The sequence below is a fragment of the Geospiza fortis genome, unplaced genomic scaffold (assembly GCF_000277835.1).
Source record: "Geospiza fortis unplaced genomic scaffold, GeoFor_1.0 scaffold75, whole genome shotgun sequence".
NCBI classification, from domain to species: domain Eukaryota; kingdom Metazoa; phylum Chordata; class Aves; order Passeriformes; family Thraupidae; genus Geospiza; species Geospiza fortis.
The window spans coordinates 403,014-427,775 of NW_005054360.1; the positions used below are offsets into that span (position 1 = coordinate 403,014).

At 41.7% G+C, this 24,762-nt stretch overlaps 2 protein-coding genes across 8 annotated transcripts in view; one reads left to right on the top strand and one right to left on the bottom strand.

Moving 5' to 3' along the window:
* KIAA1217 (KIAA1217 ortholog) overlaps positions 1 to 7,182 on the top strand; it is a 354,729-nt gene extending 347,547 nt beyond the window's left edge. For 5 of the 7 annotated variants that reach the window (XM_031059312.1, XM_031059311.1, XM_031059314.1 and 2 more), the window contains 3 exons: positions 2,633 to 4,303; positions 4,758 to 4,880; positions 5,573 to 7,182. In XM_031059312.1, the coding sequence (XP_030915172.1) occupies positions 2,633 to 4,303; positions 4,758 to 4,880; positions 5,573 to 6,067 (2,289 nt within the window). In that variant the 3' untranslated portion in view covers positions 6,068 to 7,182. The remainder of the gene's footprint in view (positions 1 to 2,632; positions 4,304 to 4,757; positions 4,881 to 5,572) is intronic. The other 2 variants (XM_031059316.1, XM_031059318.1) reach the window with 2 other exon arrangements.
* A 4,671-nt stretch (positions 7,183 to 11,853) lies between these two features.
* ARHGAP21 (Rho GTPase activating protein 21) overlaps positions 11,854 to 24,762 on the bottom strand; it is an 81,674-nt gene continuing 68,765 nt past the window's right edge. The window contains 13 exon segments of the mRNA XM_031059331.1: positions 11,854 to 14,435; positions 16,003 to 16,034; positions 17,784 to 17,889; positions 18,217 to 18,258; positions 18,447 to 18,572; positions 20,484 to 20,573; positions 20,659 to 20,732; positions 21,191 to 21,269; positions 21,377 to 21,532; positions 21,617 to 21,756; positions 23,294 to 23,442; positions 23,524 to 23,588; positions 24,050 to 24,334. Coding sequence (XP_030915191.1) covers positions 12,702 to 14,435; positions 16,003 to 16,034; positions 17,784 to 17,889; positions 18,217 to 18,258; positions 18,447 to 18,572; positions 20,484 to 20,573; positions 20,659 to 20,732; positions 21,191 to 21,269; positions 21,377 to 21,532; positions 21,617 to 21,756; positions 23,294 to 23,442; positions 23,524 to 23,588; positions 24,050 to 24,334 — 3,078 coding nt within the window. The 3' untranslated portion in view covers positions 11,854 to 12,701.

The following is a 24,762-nucleotide window of genomic DNA, read 5'->3' on the forward strand; positions in this document are numbered from 1 at the left end:
TGTTAGATATTCAGAAATCCCATTCAATTTATTGGATGACAGAGTCAAAGTGGATGGGAGGAATTTGCCCTTATGCTGAAGGGCCCAAAATTCAGCCATGGGGCTGAGAAGAGGTGCTGTGTGTCTGGGGCTGTAGGCGGGTCAAGGTTAAATTTCCCAGCTGTGCCTGGACTGGAGTTGCCAATTGAGTTGATTTGACTTAGCATGCAGCCAATGTGCAGGACAAGAAAAGGACAAAAGTACTTCTGCCCTTGCAAACCTCTTTTTTATGTGTAATAATAAAGAGTTGCATCACTGCTGGGGTAAGGGGGTTGTGCAGGTATGACAACCTGTCAGCCAAATGCCAGTTTGCAATGAAGGTGGGTATGGTGGGGAAGGAAACACAGCTCTTCAGCACAGCATTTCAACCTTCTCGTGCATTTTGTGTGTGTGCAAATGCTGCCAGGTCAGGGCATTGCAATTAAGGACTTGTGTTGGAGCTGCCCAAACAGCAGTTCTAGTCCAAAGCTGCAAACAGCTGCCTGGGTGAGGGTACCTGGGTATGAGGGAAAAAGGACAAACTGTTCTGTGTCTATGACAGTGTTACAGAGGAAAAAAAGTGTGAATTCATCCTCATTACTGCTGTTGTCAGAATGAGAAGATCATATTGTTACATGAAATCCTGGGTCATCACTCAGGACACTGCATATCCTGTAGCACAAACATTTCTTTGAAAGGTGCTGTCAGGTAATTGCCATAAACTGATATTTATTTGAATAACACAGAGTCCAGGAAATTAAGGTTAATGAGATCTGTTTTTGTAATCTGACGTGACAGTGTTTATTGGCTTTAAATGTGGAACATTATGGTCATGATAAAATCATTGAGGAAATGAGTTTTGTTGTGGTTTTATTTGTTAGTAGAAAAGCAGAAGTTCCTAAAATAAGACACCTTGTACAAGGACACTATGAGGTGTTTCACTGGTGCTTGGAACTAGAAGTAGAACATGCTAAAAAAAGATATACAGTCAGCATATCCAGAGGCAGCAAGTGCCTTTAAGTGGCTTGGCCTAATTCTGCGGGGTCTGACATTTTTGGGACTGGGAGGTGCTGAGCACTGAGCAGGTCAGGGCCTGAGGGGATCACAAGCCCTGGAGTTTGGTTCCCAAACTGCCTCTCAGCATGACATGCACACTATCAGCCTGCCCACCGAGGCCTTGCTGCTGTGCTGGTTTGTATGAGAGCTCTTCCTCATCTGGAAACATGAGGAAGCAGCTGTTCATCCTTGTACTGCTGAACAAGCCTTTGTGGAGGTGTGACTCTGGGGTATGAGTGACTTTCTTGCTCTGTGTTTTGATTATGAGTAAAGCTTTTCTGTAAAATCCTCCAACAGTGCATAAGAAAATGTCACACAAGGTGTAGAAACCAGACCTGGTGAAGCTCTGTATGCATGGGGCGTGCAGGCACAGCCAGCCTGGGGATTTCTGCACTGTCACTCATCCATCTCAGTTGGGAGAGCAGTGCTCCTGACTGTTCTGCGTGTCTTGATGCTCACATGAGTATAATTTGTTAGGAGTCGGCTCCTAGTGCTGTGTTAGGAGTCGGCTCCTAGTCTCAAGCAAGCAATGCCAGTGTTACTGTTTTTGATTCACTGCCTTCAGGCACATGAGGCTAAATTAGTTTCCTTCTTGGTGAGCTGTCTTTTGACTGTAGATTTCTCTCTTATTCATCGTCCTGGTGTCTCCTCAGGTCAATTCTTCATCCTGATGATTTGTGTTTCTCCTAAGTTGTCACTAGCACTTAAACCAAACCCCAGAGAAAAGCCTGGTGTTAGGAAACAGCATTTCCAGGGGTCCTCACTTGGAAATAAAGAAAAAAGTCCCCTGAAGTTTCATTGCTGGGAATAAACATACTTATTTTGAGCCAGTGGATGGCCTCTCTGTTTGGTGTTTGGCATTTCTGCTGTAAGTGAATGTAGCTCAGTGTTTCATTCTGCACTTCCACAGGCACCACAGGGTGTCACTGGTAATTCTGATGGAATACTTCTAATGCAGCAAGGATTTAGAAGTGCTCAGACTGTAATGATACTAATTGTGATGGAGCAGCACTGCTCAGGTGTGACCAACATTAGAAGGAGCAAAATGTAACTTGAAAATCAGCTTTTACTGGTATAAAACTTCCTTTCAAGGCAAGCCAGACTCGCTGTCAGCCCTTTCATATCAGCCTCCCTTTGATGTGTCCCAGCAGAATGTGACCAGATACTGTGAGACTTTCAGCTTCAATCTTAGAAAAACTTGAGGGGGCTGGGGGTGTTTAGCAGGAGGGTGGACAGGTCATGAAGCACTGTGTTGGAAATAAGGTAATTAATGTGCTTATGCATATTCTGGAGGCCTTGTTGAAACAAGGTAACATCCCATCCTGACCTAATGCATAGCACAAAGCAGTAACATCATGCACTGTTCTGCCAGAATTTGGAATTTTGCCCTGAAGAAAGACAGGAATCAGATGACAGCTTGAGGCATGTCTCTACAGCAGTAAATGGAGTGGTGAGTTCACGAGGTCTGCACTTCCCCTGAGATTAATCTTGGGGGAAAATAAAAGTCCTGTAAAGATAAAAGCCCTGAATAACTAAGTAATCCAACTTTCCCCCTTAGGTGTATGGGGCTACAACAGGATCTCCCACAGATAGTGACCATCCTAAAGAGAAGAGGGAAGGGAGAACTGAAGAAGAATTGGGTTCTGATTCATCCAGTACAGCTGACAGTAAAAGTGGCTTTTCAATGAATGACAGTCCTACATTTAGCAAGGGTTTGTTTGTAGACAGTACAGACTATTCTAACAAACACCTTCAGAGTATGAGCACAAACCTGTCTGGTGTCAGTTTGCCAGAGGAGGACAAACGAAGAGGGGCTCAAGATATCTTAGGATCACATTTTCCAGCCACTGAGACTGGAAAACAAAAGCCAAACTACAGACTGTCAAGAGATGCTCCCCAGGGTGAAGCCTTGCAGAGCACAGGCAAGCCCATCTCCATCAGCAGCGTTGCCCCTCTCCTGAGGCACATGCAGGAGGCTGCAGGGCCTCAGCCTTCCTTGCAGGAGCAAGAAGTTTCTGCAGGCAACTACAATCAGGTTGTGCTGAGACCCAGAGTGTCCAGAGCAAACAGTGTGAGCAGCACTGAAGAGACAGACTCTCCGGCCAGCTCTCCAAGTGAAGGCAGCCCACCCACAGAAAACATTGCCTTCATGATTACTAAAACAGCTGTCCAGGTGCTCTCCAGCGGGGAAGTTCACGACATAGTGAGCCGGAAAGGAGGAGATGTGCAAACAGTCAACATCGATGCCAGGAAGGATGTGGCATCAGAGAAGGGCATCCCTGAGAACACAGACAGTGAAGAGCCAGTGGTGTGTCTGGACAAAAAGCCTGTCATCATCATTTTCGATGAACCCATGGATATTAGGTCAGCCTACAAACGGCTTTCTACAATTTTTGAGGAATGTGATGAGGAATTGGAAAAAATGATGACAGATGAAAAGATAGAAGAAGAAGAAGAGGAGGAAGAAAATGAAGCACATCAAGTCTCTGAGAGGCAGAAGGAAGAGTCACCGGTAGCTAATGACAGAAAAGCAACCTCAGAGCATTCTGCAGCTCATGGTCCCCAGGGGCCATACCTGTTTAACCCTCAGTCTGACTCTGCAGAAAGCATACCTCCTGCAGAGGAGGAAAGCACAAAGACAAATTTTGACAAATACCGTCAGATCTATGGGCTGAACACAGAAGCAAACTCAGACTCTGCTGATCAGTTGGGAAGCAGGCAGGATTCTAAGAAAAAATTTAAATTTAAATTCCCTAAAAAGCAGCTGGCTGCTCTGACACAGGCCATACGGACAGGAACCAAGACTGGGAAGAAGACCTTGCAGGTTGTGGTCTATGAAGAAGAGGAGGAAGATGGGACCCTGAAGCAGCACAAGGAAGCAAAGAGATTTGAAATTTCCAGGTCTCAGTCTGAGGAGAGTGATAAAAGTCCTTCTGGGAAGCAAGAGGGCCCCTCTGGAGCTGCAGTGTCCCTGTCCAGGACTGATGAAATTCGGCAGAGTACATACAGAACTCTAGACAGCCTTGAGCAGACTATAAAGCAGCTGGAAAACACCATCAGTGAAATGAGTCCAAAACCTGTCCCTGAAAACACATACACCTCTGAGGGAAGCACTGTCCCCTTCTCTGCCCAGATAGTACCAGAGACCCCATCCCGAGAGCATGTAGTGCTGGATGAGAGCCTTGCTGGTGCAGAGCCCCCTGCCTCACTCCCAGCCACTTCACGTAAGGTACCTTAGTCTGAGAAATCAAACCTCCAGCTGCTTTCTAAAATCTGCAATAATCACCATTAAACAAGACGGTCTTGTGATTTGTTTGCTTCCTTTCAGGTGGCTTGTTTGGGCTCCCCGTGAGGTGTCTAACAGCTAATAGACCATTGGTTTTTGGGGTTTTTTAAAATCTTTGCTGCTGATTGGTGATGGGCAAATGCAGGGGAGCTGGGTCGAATAATCCGCTGTGTGAAATGACAAGTGTCACTGACATGAAATCCAGGCTGATCAGTAGCTGAGCAGTTTTCTCCATGTGATTCTGGAAATTAACACCCGTGGTGTGAAGCTCCTGAACTTTCCCTGCATGTAGTACTGTGGCTTTTTCAGCGCATGGTGTGCAGGCCTCCATTCAGGCACCCTGGCACTGACCACGCCTTCTTGTCTCCCCTCCCTGCCCCTCCACTCGTTTCCGCAGGGCTCCAGCGCTGCCTCCCAGACCAGCCGGATGCCAGTCCCCATGGCTTCAAAAACTAGACAAGGAAGCATGGAGAAATCAGGCAAACAGCATAAGCTGCAGGATCCACGCCAATACAGACAGGTAGTTTTACCCTAAACCCGGTGTTTGGATGGACATTTCATGTTGTTTGTTTATTTTAAAACTCCAGTAACTGACTGTGATTATACCAAATATCGGATGCCTGAGGTCAAACTGGACATCCTGGATCCTGGGGGCATGACAGTACTGATCTTTTCACCATGCTTGTGCATGCATGTCTGCAATAAAACACCTGCTGCTTTTTTTTTCAGTTGGGTTTTGGGTTGTCTGTTTATTGGGTTTGGCTTTTTTTTTTTCTTAATTTATTATTTTTATATTTTTTTTAAACTGTGGTATTCAGCTGTAATTTCAAGATGTCAACTACCTGTTTACTTTCCATTTGGTTCATGTGGTGGTTCTGTAGGAGAACTGGGAATGTCTTTGCAGGGAGCCCTGGACACTAACCCGTTGGTGTAGGTGGCGGTGGGCGCATTAACCCGTGCGGCATGGCCGACGTAGTGCCTGCTCTGTAACACGTAGGTCGCGCCTTCTCACAAAGCTCTCCTGCCTCTTCCTCTGTGCACTCTCCCTTGGGCACTTTGGGTTTTCTACCAGGTCCAGTCCATGGCTGCAGGACTTAGCTCAGGCCTCGAACTGTTAGTTCTGAGTCTCTGTAGGGCTGTTTTCCCAGGTCCTGTTGGTTTATTGTGTTACTGGCTTTCTGACAAACTGTCTCCTGACGTCTTTATTTGCAGGCTAATGGAAGTGCTAAGAAAGCTGGTGGGGACTATAAGGCTACTTCTCCTACCCTACCTGCTTCTAAGATCCCAGCCTTTTCTCCCACTTCTGGGAAAAGCAGCTCAGCACCTGCTTCTAGCGGTGACAGCTCTAACCCTCTTAATCCCCCTACTAAAACCTCCATTCCTTCCTCCTCCCTTCTCGCTCCTCAGACAGGTCGCATAACTTACTCTACCTCCCTCATCCCCTCTGTCTCTAATGGCTCTTCCAAGTTTCAGAGCCCCACTTACCCAGGGAAAGGTCACCACCTCTCGTTCTCGCTGCAGACTCAGAACGGCCGAGCACCTCCTCCTTCCTCCTCTACCTCCCCCCCCTCCTCTGTCTCCCCCCCTTCCCTGAGCCAAGGTATGAAGAGCATCAGGACAATCCACACCCCTAGTTTCAACAGCTACAAGGCACAGAACGGGAATGCCAGCAAGTCCGCCCCATCCACGGTCAAGGAGCCATCCTAGAGGCTAAGCACAGCACAGCTGCCAGGTCACCGAGGCTTTTTATTCAAAGAATCCGCAGCCAATATTTTAACCAGGGAATGTAACCATTTTGTTGTATTGCTGGAGGCTTAATACTAATCACGTGCTAAATACTGAATTACTACACTAGATTAGAGTGAAGCTTTTTGGAAAACAGTTGCTGTTGTAATGATAAAAGAGCATTTTCTTTCTATAGGAAGCAGCACCTCTTAAAAAAAGTGTGAAGGTGTGTGAGTGAACTTGACTGCGTGTGCACAGTGGTGTACTGAGCATGGGGAATTGTATGGTTAAAAATTTACTAAGTTGTTTTGTATAAAGCTATTTTTCATTATGAGGTCTAGAAGTGAACAGAGATATACTAAAGTGTGATTATATTCAACTGTAAAACTGAAACTAAAATATTTTTCTTTTATTTTGGTGTTATTTAGCTTTGTTACAGATTTCTATTTTTGTCAACAAATGTCATGGTTCCTTTCGAGATCTTTTTGCCAAAACATTTTGATACTATTGTAATGTACATTTGAAAGTAGTATGCTGGACAGTAAACCTCTGCACAAGAAACAGAACGAGACTGGTCTTATGTGTGTATGAGGCAACTCAACTTATTGCACTGCCATTCAGATTATATTTAAGAATTTGACAGACAAGGAAAAAAATAAATTGTTTTACACATATAGATAGTTGCTGATTACTTTTTTTCTTAGCTCAATCCACCCTTTTTCCTTCATTTTTATTTTACTGAGACCTGGTAGCCCATTAATGTATTGCATTGTGGATTTTAAAATGTACACTTCAGTACTGTTCTGTATACTGGCAAACTTTTGTACATATCTATAAATATCTATAAATAAATAAATAAATACTGTATGTGGCTGGGCACATAGAGTAGTTTTACCGCACCAAAGCTAATTTTTATGCATGCTTAAAAATATATATGGGGTAGGGTTGAAAAAGATGGATATCAGTTAAATAGAAGAGCAAGAAACTTGCATAGCGAATGGTTTTGTAAATAAATTTATTTGTATAACACCAAAATGTAATATACAGATCTATGATAAGCAAAGATCTTTACAAAAATAAAGGGCTGCATGCTTACATATTTGTATTTTGTCACTAGTAACTTTTCGATGGTCTCAATTGGCTGTGCAGCTGTTTGCCTGAGGGTGTTAAGCCATTAGGAGAAAACCTGATTTGATTTTCCCTAGATTAAGACCATACATGATTATTAATTTCAAAATGGGGTCTTTCAAATTGCTGTCGATAAAAGCTTATTGCTGGAACTCCAAGTTAGAAAACCAGCAAGCAAAGAAAAACCTTTGAGTGATTGAATGAGGTATCAGCCCTTCCACCTTGAGGTATTCCTTGTTTTATCTTCCCTTGTGGAAGGGGAAGTTTCCCAGGAGCATCATTCCAAGGCTGTGCCCTCGGAGGGTGAGAATAACCCCTGAGCCATCCCTCAGGAGCACAGCACAGTCTGCTGCCATGCCAGAGGAGGGGATGGCAGCACCTGACCCTGCTGAAGGCAAAGGCACCTGCCCAGCACAGAGCTGAGCCCAGCTCAGCAAAGCCAAGCCTGAGGCAGGGTCAGAGCACCCACACGGCCCCTCTGGAGTGGAGCCAGTTCCCTTCCAGCCAGGGTGGAGCAGCAGGGACTGGTGGCTCCAGGGTCTGCTCTGATCTCTGCTTGCTCACAGATGGGAGTATGGGATTCCCTGGCTCCAAAGGAAGCCTCCTTGACCCCCGTGCTGTAGCTTGTTACCAGCTCCCCGTGCCACACACAGCACACACAGAGCACCGCTCTGGGTACCCTGCTCCCCTTTCACACAGCCAAAATGTAACCTCAAGCTGAATGATGGATGTAGCAGGATTTGCTCCTGTTTGTCTGGCACCTCCCAAGGATGAGACACTTAGTGAACAACAGCAACTTACTAACAAACTGCTTGTCTGTAGTGGCACGGGAGGTGTCCCCATGAGCCATGGCTGTGGCAGGCAGGGTCCCCTGTGGCTCTGGCACTGCTCCCACAGCTGCTTCTCAGAGCCTCTGCAGGTCAGGGGCTACAGCAGCACATTCTCTCTATCTGGCTGAACTTAGACACTGTGTAATGAACCAGTTCCCCTGCACAGTCACTGGTGTGCACAGACAGCGAGGCAGTGCTGTGCTCATTGCTTGTGGGGGTGATGTGAAATTGCCATCAGGCAGTGAACTCTACACCCACCTGAGGCCTCAGCTACACTGTGACCTGCAATTTTGGTGCACCTGCTCAGTGCTGGGGTGCAGCACCCCCAGGAAACAACAACAGGCTTAGCCAGCTCACAACCCATTGCACAGGCAGCACTGCTGGTGTCACAAGTCAGGCATGTTTATTCATTTTCCATGTCCTGCTTGTCCAGCAATGGAGTTATCAGGCTTTCACAAACACAGGCAGGGAAGAGCTGTACACAGGCTGCTGCTCAGCAAAACCATCAAGTTTGTAAATAAATTCCTTGGACACAGAAGAAATCAGAACTGGACACTGCAGTGGGAAACCTGTGTTCTTCACTAAACTGGTTATGAAGAGCAGTTTTGTGGAGATGCCTGCCACTGAAGAAGTTTGGGACAGCTACCACTGCAAACTGCTCTGAAATCCAGCAGTGAAGCAGCTGCTCACTGAAGGAGCTCAGTCAGAGCCAGCCAAGGAATTCACAGTGGAGTGAGCATCATCTCTGTGTCAGCCAGTTCCTCCTACAGGGAGGGACTGCAGCAAAACCACACAAAGTGACACAGCACAGAGCCCCTGCACTGGGCAGGACACAGAGGTGGGAAGGCAGAGCCAAAGAGGGTGCATATAGCAGGAAAAGGGACCAATGTGCAGGACATGTCAAGTGTACAGGGCCAAAATCCATCTGATCCCCACTGAAAGGCAGCCCTTCCTGCAGGCTTACAAACTCATGGATTCAATAGCAGATGGTTAAGGCAGATTTTTACAGTCTCCTGACTGGGAGCCACAGGTACATGCACCACTTCAGGGTGCAGTGCAGCCAGCTTTAAACCATTCCCCCTCCAGGCAACAACCACACTCCTTTCCAAAGGCTGGCCTAATTAATTGGTTAATTACTATCTAAATGTGAATGGTGTTATGGCCTGGCTTTGGGAACAAAACCACAGTTTTTGTAGTAAATGAGGCCACATTTCAAACTCCTTTGTCCTGCCTGAACAAAGTGGAGAGGGTCTCAGAGGCTGCACAGGAACCCAAGGCCCTGAATGTGCAGTTCAGTGAAGAGTTTTCCTTCAGCTCTGCAGCAGCACAAAAGAAGGTATGAAACTGTCTGGACTGTGGCCATGTCTTAACTCCACATCAGCAGTGCTGTGAGCGATGCTAATAGGGATCATGACAAGCCCTTTAAAATCTTAAAAAGCAGCCACACAGCACCTTCCAGCTACCACACTCCAGAAAGGCAGCTCAGACTAAACCACTGATCACCACTGAAGCAGGAATTGCTGTTAGGGACCATTTAAAAAATCCAAACACTACCATTGCTACCAACACATTTTATTATTTCTCCATCAGATCTCAGCTATATCCTGTCCCTAACAACTTGCAGCTTCACAGCTGCAAACAGTCCTCAGACCAGAAGTACCTCCCAAACCTGTCTGAATCCTTCGAATGAAATACAGAAACAAAAAAATGGATACAAACAGCAATGTTTAGAAATTCTGTTTAAACATAAAAAACATCCCTTTTTGCTCCATGAGCAAACACTGGCACAGCTTGCCCAGGCAAGTTGTGGAGCTTTCATCTGTGGAAATATTCCAAACCCAGCCATAGCCCCGGCCCAGAGCAATCTGCCCTGGCCACACGTGGCTAAGCTGGGGGGCTCAGTGATGCCTGCCCACCCCACCTGCTCTGCAAGCCCACGGAGCTCCCCATCCCACTGAATCCAGCTTCCAGAGGAACACTGACAGTACCCACCTCAGGACAGTCTATTGGAGGCATGCACTTCCCTTCTTGAGTCAATCAGACTTATCACCCTTCTCTTCCACAGGAAGGGGAAAAAGAAAAAAAAAAATCCCCAACACAGTAAAAAAAGCACTACAGATAAGAGTCTGAGGTAGCTGCTGTTAAGATCAGGACATAGCAATGACTCCTAAAAATGTCTTTTTTCTCAGCTGCCATAGTGGCTGAAATTTAAGGTGACCCAAATCTTGGCAGTCTTCAAGAAGCAGAAAGAACAGCATTTTTCCAGACTCAGATATGCAGTCACTCACTACTTTCTTCAGGGGCAGCTCAGTAACCTCCTCTCCCTGATGCCTCTGGCAGATGCTCCCTGCATCTCTCCCCTCAAGTCATGGGTTTCCCCTACATGTTCCATGCTACCAGTGCAGCAGCAGAGAATACCATGGAGGCTGATGAGGTGAAATAAACTTGTACCTGCAGCACTGTCAGCCAATACAAGTCATGTTTTGCATGTTTTTTAAGTTCCTAATTTTTCAGATGATCTTTTGTTCATTTAATACAATTACAGTTCTATGTTCTCAAAGACAAAAGTTGACAGCCATGTGTCTGGGTTCAGGAGTAAAATTATCAGTTATCTATAAACACAACAAAATGGGAATTAACCCATCAAAATGGCTGTCAAAGCAGAGGAAGGTGCAGACCCCCAGGCTCCCCTGTGCACCTCCCTAAGTACTCTCCTTCACTGAGAGACCTCTGTGACTTCCTGGGGATGCTCAGCACACACTGACGAGCTTCTGAGACTGATGATGGGACAAAATACAGCTCCAGTAAAAGACAATGGGTACTCACTGATGAACAGCATTGGAGGTGTCACACCACTGTACTTGAACATCTTACTGGGCTTTCAGAACACACTTTACTGCTACAACTGAAACCAAAACCATCCTCAGTTCCTCTGCCCTTCACAAAACACACCTGTTCCTCCTGACACAGCACACCTGAACACTGCTAATGCATCCACATCCTGTCTGCTCCGGGATAAAAGGCATTTTAGTTTGCTTGGAGACCACAAGAATACAGCTCATTCCTATGGGACCCGCTATTAGATGCACCCAATTATGTGGTGAGAACTTTCACAGAGGTCAGCTGTTGTATCTGGGACTTTTCTTCACAGCCAATTTTTATGATTTCTCAGAAGGATCAAAACCACAGCACATCAAAGCTCAGGACTGTAACAGTCACTCGGGAAAGAAATGAGGTCTGCCTAAACGCACATCAGCCAGCACAGCCCAGTACCACAACTCCTTCTCCTCACAGTAACTGGACACACTGATAGAGGTTTAATCCCCTGCCAAGCAAGAAACAGTGTAAGATACAGGGACAACCAAAGTGATGAACACCTGCTTTGTTTTCAAGTTGGTGTGGAAGAACATAAAATAAAAAAAATGTAACTGATAGAGTTCATCCACAGATGAGTTTTTAGGGTAGAAAAAACATTAAGTTAAAATTATGAAAAGTCCAACACACAAACTACAGTATTGTCCTGCAGATACTGATGTTCATTCTGACTTTACAAAACCTGCACATTCAAATAAACCCACTTGCTACATACCTTAGAATCAAATTATGTATAAAGATGAAAATATTTAACCAACTGCATCTCTCTCACCTGCTGACCTGCACAGTGTGTCCTCACAAACAAAAGATTAATGAGAGGTGTCCTTCATCCAGGAGGAACTGCAGGTTTGGTGATCCCAAGTGCAGTTGCTGACTGCAACTCAAATATGACATTTCAGAACCATTCATCAGAAAGAATTCAAATCACACAAAGAGTCACCAAAACAATTTTATTTCCAGTGTTTAAGTGGGTATGCACACAGGCATGATACAGGTTTGGATTCATTAGGTCTTCATGCAGAATTATATTCTCAATAAAAGAGACCAGTTCCATTCAGTATCCACTATCTACACGCCTATGTTACAACATTTATATCAAATCTGGTATCTGAAGAAAAGATACACATGTAATATGTACAGTTAAGTTACTTATTTTACAGAAAGATTAGAAATTCAAGTCACATAAAACTCAAAATCTGTATTAAAATTGGAAATATAAAACTCCAATATTTACTGGAATGCCTAAGGAATGGAAGCTCTGTAGCCACCTGTGTTAACATTTGTAAAATGTAATGAAACTCATTAACAGTAAAATGCATTTATTTGTTTGTAATAAGTTTCTCTAATTTAGCAATATGGCACCCTAACAAACCAAATGAATTTATAATGAGGCACTTGTTAGTGACTAAACCAAAAGAACAATTTTCCTGCATACTAATGCCAGGCCAACTCTCAGTCAGAAAACCATGTATACACTACACAGCATGTTGCATCAGATGCTTTGTTCAACATTTGTATGCAGCCATCAAATATACTTTTTCTTAAAATATATATATACTTTAACTTTAGTGTTCTTCTGGCTGTGGTAATGCACTGTGAAGACGTTCCACAGAGCACATTGATGAAACCAGCCCAAATGAAGGCTGCATAACAACAACAGTACAGGAAAAAAATATTTATATATGTACACACACACACGCGCACACACACACACACACACGCAGAGTTACTGGGAAGTGTAAGGGCAAGTTAATGAATTGCTGCAGTGGACATATCTCCCCATTTCAAAGATACTGGTAAAATCTAGATCTAACCACTTGGGTCCCAGACAGTTTATGAGGATGGGCATCAACTGCTGGGCTGAAGTTGTTTTTGTTCATGTTCTGATAATTTTCACCGTTTACCTGGTCTGGTGGCTGAAATGGTCCCGAAGGTGGTGTTCTATTAATTAAAGTCAAGCTGCTGGAAGAGCTGCCTTCATCTGCCTGCATCTCTGCAGATGAGGGCAGTTCTACCTTTGATACCTCTGCTAAGTTAGTGTTCTCAAGTCTGGGCTTTCCAGTTTCACCCGTATTAAGGTCAGTTGTGCTAGTGCGTAAACGTTCTCGTGCAAGCCAGTCCGAGATCGAGAGGTCCTGGGCTGGACATTTTGGCTTCAACCGAGTCACAGCTGAAAGCTCAGATTCCTTCTCTCTGCTTTGACTTGGTTCTTGAGCTTTCCAAGCATTCAGGACACTTATTTCAGCAAAATCCCTCTGCCCTCCAAGGGTGTGCCTTCGCCTGATATTCTTTCTCTTTGCAGTTTCTGCAGAGTTAGCTTTTTGATTTCCAACTCCAAACATATCATCAGCAGATGATTTGAGTCGCAGCTTTAACCTGTCTGTAATCTTAAGTCTCCACGTAGGCTCTTGTTTGTCAGCCTCAGTTTTGGCTGATGTAGCTAAACTGCTTGTAGATCTTCCTTTTTTCATGATGTCAAACATTTTGGTCACAGTAGGCAAGTCCTTCTCACTCTTCGCGTCCCCTGACCCCTCACTGTCCGTTTTGTGCCGCGCAGACTTTCTCCTGGAGAGCGTATCACATTCAATGAGTTTGTGTGAGCTGAAAAGTCTGCGACTCTCTAACTTTGGCGTGGAACTTCCCTCAGTACAACTTACTTCACTTTCTTCAGAGTTCCTCCGACTGGTCTTCACCACTTCTGGAACTTTCCCCTTGGACAGCCTTTCAGCAGCAGCGCTGGTGGCAAAGACAGGGAAGTCACTTTCACTGTCCGTCTCCATGGGACGCCCTTCGCTGATCAATTCGCTTCTTTCATCATCGGCATCTTCTCCCTTGCTTTCTGTCACTGACTGCACCTCAGGGCTCAGCATACTGGCATCTAAACCAGTCAGATACATCGTAGATGAAGTAGTTGAGTAATCTGAGGTGATGGAACTGACATCAGCTGCTAAAAACTCATTGCGTTTAATTTCAGGGCTGGCTACTTTTTTGCACGTGTATCTGTGCTGGGAAGCCTGGGAGGAAGTGCTTAGCATAGTGCCAGAGTCAGACACTGTCTCCTCAACCTGGGAAGAAGATTGTGACATAGGCATTTTTGGGCTATTCTTCTGCATGGTTTGCAGACAGTTGATATTTGATGATTTTGTACATTTTTCATCGTAAGGCAGTGAAGGTTCCTCTGTCAGGATATTTTCTTTCTTTAATGACTTCTTTTCATCCTTTACAACGTTCACATCTTTTTTACTGCTGTTCTCTTTTTCCTTCAGGACAAACATCCTTTGTTTTCTCCCTATCTCTCTCTCTCTTTCATATTCCCCTTTAGCCGTGTTCTCTTTTGCTGTGTCACCACGAGATTGTTCTGCAAGCTCCTTCTTGAAAAACACATTATCCAACTCATCCTCTGAGCTACTTGGTTGTGGTTTCTCTTTAGTTTTTTTCCGCTTGCGACTAGCTGCTGCAAAAATGGAGGACACAAGCAGTTCCTTGCTATACTGATCTTTTCCAGAACCCCAAGAACCCTGTTAAAAAAAGGGAGAGGGCATAATTAAAGTCAAAAAGCATGAAACACTTTAAAAAACACATCCTAAGCTTCACAGTAGGAAGTGCATCTTCATTCAGGAAACATTTACATGCTCCTTCTGTAGCTGAAATGACGTTGCCCATTAAGTCAATTTCCTTCCTGAACATTATTCCACTTTCTATCTGAGTCCCTTCCACCTAGCCAAGACTGGTTTGTGTATATTACTATTTAGTTTTTGACTGACTAATAAAGCAGACCCCAGACCCCTTGAGAAGGTAAGAAAACCTTCTCAAGACTGGTTTGCAAGTGCTTCACAGATGCCTCACAATTCCTCCTCCTTTCAAGGTCTTACCTATTCAAAAAGGCTAATTGCCCCATTTTTCAGTTCATCTTTCACCTTTCAGAATGAGTTTGTAAATGGTGGTACCAATTAATTACTGCCAGTAAAATGAATGTTACTCATAACTAGTTTAAGCGTAGAAAATTAAAAAATAAACTTCCTTATTTTAGAGGAACTTTTAAAATGGCACAGAAATAGAAAAAGTACAAGCCAAATTATTCCATTTTATGAATTAAAAACTATTTTCAATACTCTAACATTACCACCTTCAAAGCTATGCACCTTTCCTACTTAGAGCCTCACAGCTACAGGCACTCTGATGTGGTGTCCTGGAAATTGGGCTGCTTTGAGGAAACAGCTGAGCCACCAAACATCCTCACAGAGCAGCTGTGTTGGCATCTCCACAATGAACCAGAAAGATGCTCTGAGTCCTGTTCCCAGCTCCAGGGGGACATCAGTGCCACAGCTGGAATGCAGGCCAGCACAGAGCTGTGCCATGGCCTCACTGAGGTCAGCTGTGTGCTGCCTGTCAGCCTATGCTATGGACACCCACTGTGTTGTCAGAACTCCTGAACAGCCCAGGAGACAAAGGCTTGGCACATGAGGGACAAACTGCATGTGTCACATGAGGGCTTTGTCACTGAACTGGGGACTGAACAAACAGCCACGTTCCAGCCTTGTTCCCCTGCTTTGTGAGGAGTTTCTCCCAGGCACAGCAACACTTCTGAGGGAGATTGTGCAGAGCAACCTTTAACCACAGCCTTTGCCTTCCTCCTAGAGGAGGAGCTATCACCTCCTGAAGAACAGGCTGAATTCTAAGTATACTTTTCTCAGTGAAATAGAGAAACATAAATACTCTCTGTGAGTTAGTACTATGCCAACAACAGGGAGCATACTATATACATTTAGTACATTTTTTATATACATTTACCTCTACTAAATAAGATGCAAAACGGGGATAAGGTAAGTGCCCACAACAGTGAGAGCTTGGAACAAAGCTGTTGCTGTGTGCAGCTGACTGCTTTGGTAGATGCAGCTAACTGTACACAAGTCCTTTTCTATTGTAACACTTCAAAAACAGGTTATGAGAAAACAGTACCACCACTTACTCAAGAAATTCTACATAAGCTTTATAGTACACCTGCATTATCAGTTATTTAATAAAGGAAGCATCTAACAGATTTCAGAAGCTTGTAACTATACGATACCAGAAAATTATGTTTACCTTAGATTTTGCTGAGTCACTAGTAGCTGAATCTGTGGAAAAATTCAAAAAAATTCTGCTCAGTTCTGTGCAACTTTTTAATAGTTGCTACAGACAATGCTGGACTTATGAAAAAGACAAGCACAGAACAAGATGTGAAGCAAATTAAAACCAGAACAGAGTGAATAGTCAGAGCTCACAAAGATGCAAGCTGCACCACAGAAAGCCACCGCCATGAAAGGATGCTGTGAATTGTAGGCAGAACCAGCTCAATGATAGGAATGGCAAAGGAGCCCTGTTCTTCAAAATAAAAAACAGAAATACTAATGTTTATTCGATGCTTTAGGTATACAGCCCCTGCAAAACCGCAGCTGAGAGACCTTTTCAGGATGGCACTGTGTACTCTCCTGAGATTCAGGATACACAAAGCAAAATTGGGGGTCTTTGTACAGTTGGCTCCCTAGGTACAAATCATGGTTCTTGTAGTCATACTCTTTTTGTGAGGTTTTAAAGGAATTAAGTCATATTTTCTGTGTAAATCCCCAATTATACATCTCTCTCCACCTCTTACTACATACAGGTAAAATTTTATTTTTAAATTGTCTAGATGTCAGCAGCTACCAGTTTTGTACTTTTCCACAAGAAGCGCTTTTATGAAATGAAAAATGGACACCATAGTTTCACTGTCTTGCAAAACCCAAGATTATACAATTATAAAGGGGGTAGGAAGGGGCTAGCACAATGACTAAAAAACATTAACTTGGGACTTTCTCCCTGGGAAGAAAGAGCTGAGCCCCCTGCCACACCCCTTTTTGACACATGGCTAATGCTTTATGACTAGAAAGACTGGTAGACCATACCATGCTATTTCTCCTCAGGGTCTGCTTCAGAGATAACAAGAAACAGCAGAAAAACTTTTAAAAAGTAGCATTGATCTGTTTAAAATACTCTTAAAAGAAAATTTACAGCACAGATCAACTTGGGTTTTTTTCCATTTACAAGAAACGGGGGTTTCTGCAGACAAGGCAGCTACAGTGTGGGCAACAGTCCTCCTTCTTCCTACAGTTCCAGTTGTCCATCAGTGACATCACAGAATCCACTAATGACATCACCGTGTGATAGACTCCTCCCACTTCGCCTGTTACAACATCAGGACAAAGTGACTGTTTCAGTAAGTGCTGAACAACCCTTTGAAAACTGAAACAAAAGCTAGAGACGCAGGGATAACATTCGTGGGATACAACATGCTGGGTTAGTGCAATAGTAGAGTGAAGGGAGGAAGGGAAAAAGTCACCAAAAAAGAGCCTGTAATGCTTATCCTTAGCCACAAAAGAGGATGGCATTTATAAACAGAAGGAAACCAGCTTTAGTACAAACATACTGCAACATACTAAAGTGTCCATTGACAAGAAAATATAACTCATTTTTTTTTGCATTCCTAACGTTGGCAAGGAGCAATATTAGTACACCACTGAAGATCAGTCTTTCTGCCATCACAACAAACCACTTTATAGCAGCGTATCTGCTTGACCTCACGATGATGATTGCATGGATACTGTGAATAAATAAAATACTATGTGCGAGCCTCATCTTTTCATGATTAAATTCCTGTTAGACAAAAAAAGTTCCAAATTGTATCATGCATGATTATCAACAATTCAAGTCTTTAAGAAATGTTAAATGATCTTTTGGAAAAAAGGAAAACATTTTATTAGTAAAAGAAAATAGGAAGAGAGAGTTACAGTGAGTTAACAGAGTAGTTATTCTAGCCTATGGATTAACACTGTCCAGGCAAGAGTTACCTGATACGTCTCCAGGAGATACTCCCGTTCTTCCAATGTTGGTGAGTAAATGATCTATGTTTGGCACTGGCTGAGATTCTACAGTGTTTTCCTCCTGAACTGCTGTCTACAGTTAATAAACAAAGATCTCTTCATCATCGTTTCACAAATAGTTCATTACGATTCAACAGCATTTAGAAAACTGCATTATTCACCTGAAGAACACGAGGAAAGCGTGTCCTATTTTCCTTTATGCTTTTAAAACAAATGCATGGCTTGCTTTTTAAAAAAAGAATAGAATTAATTACTACAAGGACTGGAAAGCTATAAAGGTGCTTCTGAAGAGCAAACCATACAGTGACATAGTAAAAAATATACAGGCGTTCTAGAGGCAGCAGAAGTAGATTCTAAACTAAGGCAGTTAGAATACAAGTATTTATGCCATAATACTTACAAGAGGTTCTTCAGCATCATCTTCTGTGAAAAACCAGTCATGCTAAAAGTTAAAATAAAAAAGGTGAAAACCCCACAGGAAATTTGAAACCCAAATGTGGCACAATCAAACAGACTTTACTAGAAGTGAGTTTGATGGATAAATACCAGACCCAAACTGGCCCAATGAGAGAAAAGCTGGTAGGTCTGCGCACGATCTTATTTTTTCAATAATGAAATGTATCCACTTACTTTTTGGATGAGTGTTTCTACAATTTTATATTGGTCTGGCATGTGGGTAACCATGTGTGTCATGTTATCATCAGATGTCCTCACAAGTGTTGGACCAAATACTATTGCCAGGTTTCTTGGTTCCATCTAAGAAATAAAATTATTTCCACATCATACATTTATAATGAGAAAATACAGTAATATGGGCTAAGTATATTAACACAACACTATTAAAATATATGAGAACCATTTAAAATAAGGACATGAAAGAGTTTTTTAAAAATACATTACTGACTCAGGTAGGATATTACACTACAACAAAACTCTCCTATATGCAGCTGCAATAAATACACCCAATGCTTCTGCAATTCAGAATTCCAACCTTCCTTAACCTACTGCAAGCAAATGGCTCCACAAGCACAGAAAACTCAAGAACCCAGACATATTCTTCATACTTTCAGGGGGATCTTTTCTTCTTTCCTTAAAGAAACACTGATGCTTGGAAACACTGATGCTTTCCGAATTTTTTGTTTTGTAAAAAGGCATTGATAGTTCCCAGTTTTTTTCCTGAAAACATTTATATGACACACACACAAAACTAAGCTGGTAGTCAAATACAGTATTATATCTACTGACAAAGACCCCATTCAATTTGCACCAACTTCAGAGGAGGTGGCAGAACAAACATCATGGACCCAAGACATCTATTTGTGAGACAGGCTCAGCATTGTGTGATCAGGTCACTACTTTAGAAGTGAATTAAGTATATGACTAATGTTATATCTGTGACAAATAATTTCAAAAAACAGCAGCAGAACTTACCTTCTATTTTTGCTTACTTCTTTTAAGTTAAGAGTTTACTGTTCTGGTATAGAATAGACCAGTAATATACAGAAAGCAAAGACTTTGTGCTTACCAGAATTAAGTTGCAAACATGACACAAGCCCCTAATGCTCTCTTAAACTTTGTCTTTTGACAAGTCACACAATTGTAACACCTCATTGATCTAGCCTTATATATTCAACAATATTAACAGTATTTAACATTTATACAGCCCAGCAAAACCATACAATGATGGAGAAGCTTCCTTTAGGCACTGCACTTAAAAATGACATTTACTATAATTTCCTTACAATATTGTCTGTAATTTCACTAAAGTTTATAATCTGTTGAATTTTTTTTAATGAATACACAAATACTTTTCTTTCATATTTAACTGGAAGGTATTATTTGCAGAACCTACCATATTCACCTGAAATGATCTTTTAAATTATTTAAGATGATTTAAATTATTTGGCCACAGGCTTTTCTATACACCATCAATTATATCAATTTTTTTCCTGTACCCTGCACATTGGTAGCCAAGCCACCATGTAATCTGCCCTGAGGTAAACATCCATAAGCACCCCCATAATATAAACAGCTTTGCACTCAGCTACCCCTCCCTGAGAGCTGAAAAAGGGGACACTATTATTAACATTTACTGAAGGACTACAGCATGCACAGGAGGAGTTAACACAAACCACCTATGGAAATTACAAGAAGTTATACTTAGTGGTGGAAGAAGATGCAGTAGTGATGAACTACCACCATTTATATTATCAATTTTCCTTCTTAAAATCAGCCAAACAGCATCTATAGGTTAATCACTCAAGTAACTACAGCAAGTCCTAGTCTTAAAAATCTCCCAAGCATCCAGAAGCCAGGCTTCAAAGAAAGCTGATGTGACAACCTCTGTCAGGAGGTTTATTCACCTGTGCCTTGCCCAGGCACAGTCTTACTGGGGTCTAGATTGGATTACAGGAAATTTACAGACTTGGGATAAATTTAGGATGCAAGGAGTTAAAAAGACTGACTACCAGTCTGAATGAACTTAATTCACACTAAACATGCATATTCTGCAGGAGTACTTAGCCTATTACAAAAGTTTTCTCCACATAACAACACTCCCTAATTTCATCTACAACAATAAATTATCACCTTAATTAGAAATGATCCTGCACAAAAATAATATTTAATGAGACAAACCAAAATGTGTTATATGTTTCTTTCTAATACCTTGTTTTTTTCTGAGTTCTCTGCTACTGTCTTCAGGTGTGCAGAAAGAAACTTGAGAGTCTCATAATGATGTTCAGGTAAATCATGAATCTGAAACAAACAATCACTATTCAGAACACTGAACATTTAACACTAATTTTGTAGTGCACCTACAACACAACTGATTTTAGTTTACCAGTCTCTTCAGTGTTTTCAGACGCTCAACAGGATCTTCTTTTCTATTGGCATCTATAAAATCTGCATATTTATCTGTTAAAAAACCAGAAATTATATATGAGATTTTAGATCTATAGATGTATGCATATAAACCCCCATCTGCCAGCCCCACTCCCCCCCTTGAACACTAGTAACATACATAAAAGAATGACCTCTGGAAGTCATAAATTAGCCCATTAGATTGTAAGTGTATGTTATATTTTGTATTACAGTAGGGGGAAAAAAAGACAGCTTTCACTGAATACTGCAATAGTAGAAATGAAAGTTTTACTCTTTGAGTTGCATATTCATAATCCCTTCACATCACAGAAATTATATTTACACCTCTCATTCCTAAGATGATCACCATGACTCCCTACTCTTTAGGAAAGACAACATTTAATGCAGAGTGGGGATGATTTCCCTAAATTTTCTCTCAAATCATCTGAATGTTGTAAGACAACTGTTCAAGTGCAATTCCTAAAGACAAAACTGTGGTGAAAACAACCCACCATTGGTGAAGAGGGGTTCTGGCAGCTTTCGGAAGAAGGATTTCAGCAAACTGCTGATCACGTTCAGGTCACGCCATTTCTATGTGTTTAAAAGAAAAGGTCAGACATGCTTTATATTTCTATGATCACAACACAACCAAAAGTTTTGGGGATTTTAATACTAAAATAGTCTGATTAAAGACTTACATCATCATGAACATCAATGTCAGTCATTCCTTTGTTGAGCTCTTCTTGCATACTTGAGATGGCAGCATTATTTCCAGGCACTCTGTAAATACCTGTGTACTCAAGACCTCTTTCTTCAACCAGTTTGCAGCATATATCAACAATCAGTGGAATATACTGAAAAAAAAAAGTTCTATAGATAAGCAAGTGATTTAAAAGGTATTTTACATTCCCAATGAAAGAAAAATTCTACTTCCATACTTTGTTGGTATGAGCTGGAGGGCAGTCATCAAGTCTAACACCAAATGTTCCAACAGCAGAAGGCTTCTTCTCAAATGTCTTCCTCATAATGCTTGGAATGCCCCTCCATGTGCCTTTGTCTTTTGGTGGGCTTGTCTCATCTTTTTGTTGTTAGGACAGTGGAAAAAAAAGAAAATAAAGAAGAAAAAGAAGAACATTTATGCCACAAAACTGACTGTAAATACAGGTAACAGATTTGCAAAGAGCAAGTGACACCTGCTGCGTTTTCAGCTTTCATCAGCCTGGCTTTATGCAACAACTCATTAAATATTAATCTGTCTTAAACACAACTTCTGCTCCTTTTCTGTGGTTCAAAAGATAAATCTGAACATACTCACACCCAAGACTTAGAAAAGCAAGGAGCTGGATGCTACTGTGGCATTTCATCATTCTAAGACTAAAAGTAGATAAACTACTAAATTTAAACTTGGTATTTATATAAACTACAAACATTTTTTAAAATTGAAATCTACATTTAGCATCACAACACTAAGTCTCCATGGAATCACACTGCTGCACGAAATACCCATCAGACTCTAGAGCCATGCTCACACTTGTGCAGACTTACTCATTCTTTCAGAAATTACCAGATTTTAGTCACTCCTAAATAATTCCAAACATTACTCACTTAAAATATTCTCTATGCAAAAATCAGATTAAAAGTTCAGTTTCTCTGTTTACCTCGCCTATAGAATTCTGTAACAAACTGCAATTCCCATTTATCTTGCACTGCAAGTCATCTAACACAGTAAGTACTTCTTTCTTATTTCTGGAGATATTCTTTCAGTAGATTTGAGATTTACCCAACATGTGCAATTTAGTTACATGCGTAGCTTTGCAGAAGCAAAGGGACATTTTTTGGCAACAAAAACCAGAATTCACTGATAGCTTAAATTCAAGACTGAATCACTCCGAAGTGGTTGATCAAAAGTGGTTGCTTATCCAGTTGTCTGAAATTGTACACAACATTTTTTAAACAACAGTCTGATGTGAAGTACTATATGTCTACACACTGTGTGGAACAAAAAGTAAAAAAAAAAGAAAAAGAGAAAAAAAAAGAGTAGATAGTGACATTATTTGATGGAACTCAAATACTGATTCAAGTTTGCAGTGCCAGCTCATCAGACTTTTTTAGAACTCAGGAGGCATTAATTTTGTTCTGGAAAAAATAGTACAAGTTCACTCCTGTGTTTTAAAAATTAAGACAAAAAATTTCTGTTCTATACTTTGGAAGTACTTTAGTGGAAAAATTTACCTTATCAGTTCCAAGTCAGCAGGAGACAGAAGTATGAATTACACATAAAATTATTGCCAAAGCTTGGCAAAATTTTGCTCTCAAGAAGCTTAACACCTGTGTTTATTACTGGTAGCCCTCCATGGAGCTGAAGGAAAAAATCCACAAAAATTTTTTGAGACAGGGCTAAAATAAAAGTTTCAGGATCTGATTAATTTAATTTAATCTGATTCAAGATTAAGTAGTTTCTATAAATGAGTGATTAAAGCTGCAGCTTAAAACCCCTGGGCTAATACTTGGTTTGCATATGTATATTCATAAATTCAAAAATACCTGAGAAGGGCACCTGGATGGCCTTACACTGGGGCAGAAGGGAACTAACGAAATACACAAAACATACAGACCTTTAGTGAGAAGCTTCCTTTCTGTCTCATCCTTAGGAGAATGTGGACTCTGAGTCCTCTGTTCTGCTTTAGTTCCAAGTAGAGTTTGTCTGATACTCAGACTCTGGCGAGGTGTTTTGGGAGATGGCTCTGTTTTGCTGCTTGAAGAACTGAACAAGAGAGACTACTTCAGTTGAAAGAAGCTAAATAAAAACTCTACAAAGACCACTGGCACCATATAATTCACCCACCTCATCATTGTACTGTACTCTTTAATCCTTCGACTAATTAGATCTCTACTAGTAACACCAGTATCCTAGAAAATAAATTGAGAAATACTTTATAATCTAATAAAATAGAAAAAAAAATCCTTTCAGAATATGACTAACTCTTCTGGTAACCAAATAAGTATAGAATTCAACAATTCAGTCCACTTTAAAAAAACCCAAACCCTCAACCAAACCAAACATCCAAAGAGGCAGTTCTTGAGAACAGTAAAGAAAAAACACTGAAAAACCACAAGGAAAATAAAAGTGAGTAATTACAAATCAAGTACTGGTATTTACAGGTTTTTTTTTTTACAGCAGTTTGATCTAATTAATACCTCTTAAACTGAAAGTAAGCTTAAACAGAAAAAATGCAAGTAAACGCATATTACTACTCAAAATAATCTAATCCTGTGTGCACACAGTTCAAGTATTAATTACAAGAAAACACAACACATTTTTAATTAAAATGCAAAAACTACAACTTCTGCTTTAAATATTATACAATCACCTCATCATTTAAGTTGCTGTTGTCTTGTATTGCTTTAATCCACGCTAACATATTATCTCTGTCCTCAGCCTGAAACAGATACTCGCGGTCTGATGTGGTGAGTCTGAATACATTTTTCCTCTTGGTTTCACAGTACGAGATGTCTATCAAGCAAGCATTGATGCTTATAGGTTGTTCTTCCTCAGAGAGAGTCACTTGTTCTTTTTTATCCTTGTACAAATAAAGGGAATGACCTCGAAGAACAACATACAGTTGCTTCCATGGCCGAATGCTCCCACCAACTCGCTGAAAAACAGCAACCAAGGTGTCAGATTGCTTAGCTGTTACAGTGCCCCTTTCTGGATTGCAAAACTACCTCCAGAAGTTTCACCAAGAAAAGCTATCCACCTGGCTGGCAAAAAGACTACACAAAGTGGGATTCACGAATTGCTCTCCATGAGAGGAGTGAATTGTTCCATAACCTGCCCTCCCAGACCACTCACTGAGTGTGAGTTCACAGGTGACAGCAGGTAAGAATGAGACCATTTCTGGTCCGCTATTTAGGGAACTCCTGCCCATGCCTTTTAAACTGCCTCCAAGTCAGAATGGCATTTTCGCACCAAGGAAATTCCAGACACTCAGCTTTCCTTAAGCATCAGTCTGTATTTGTGCAGAAGGTTAATTTGAACTCAACTCCGCAACATTCACAAAAATTACAACTGTTTTCATTATTA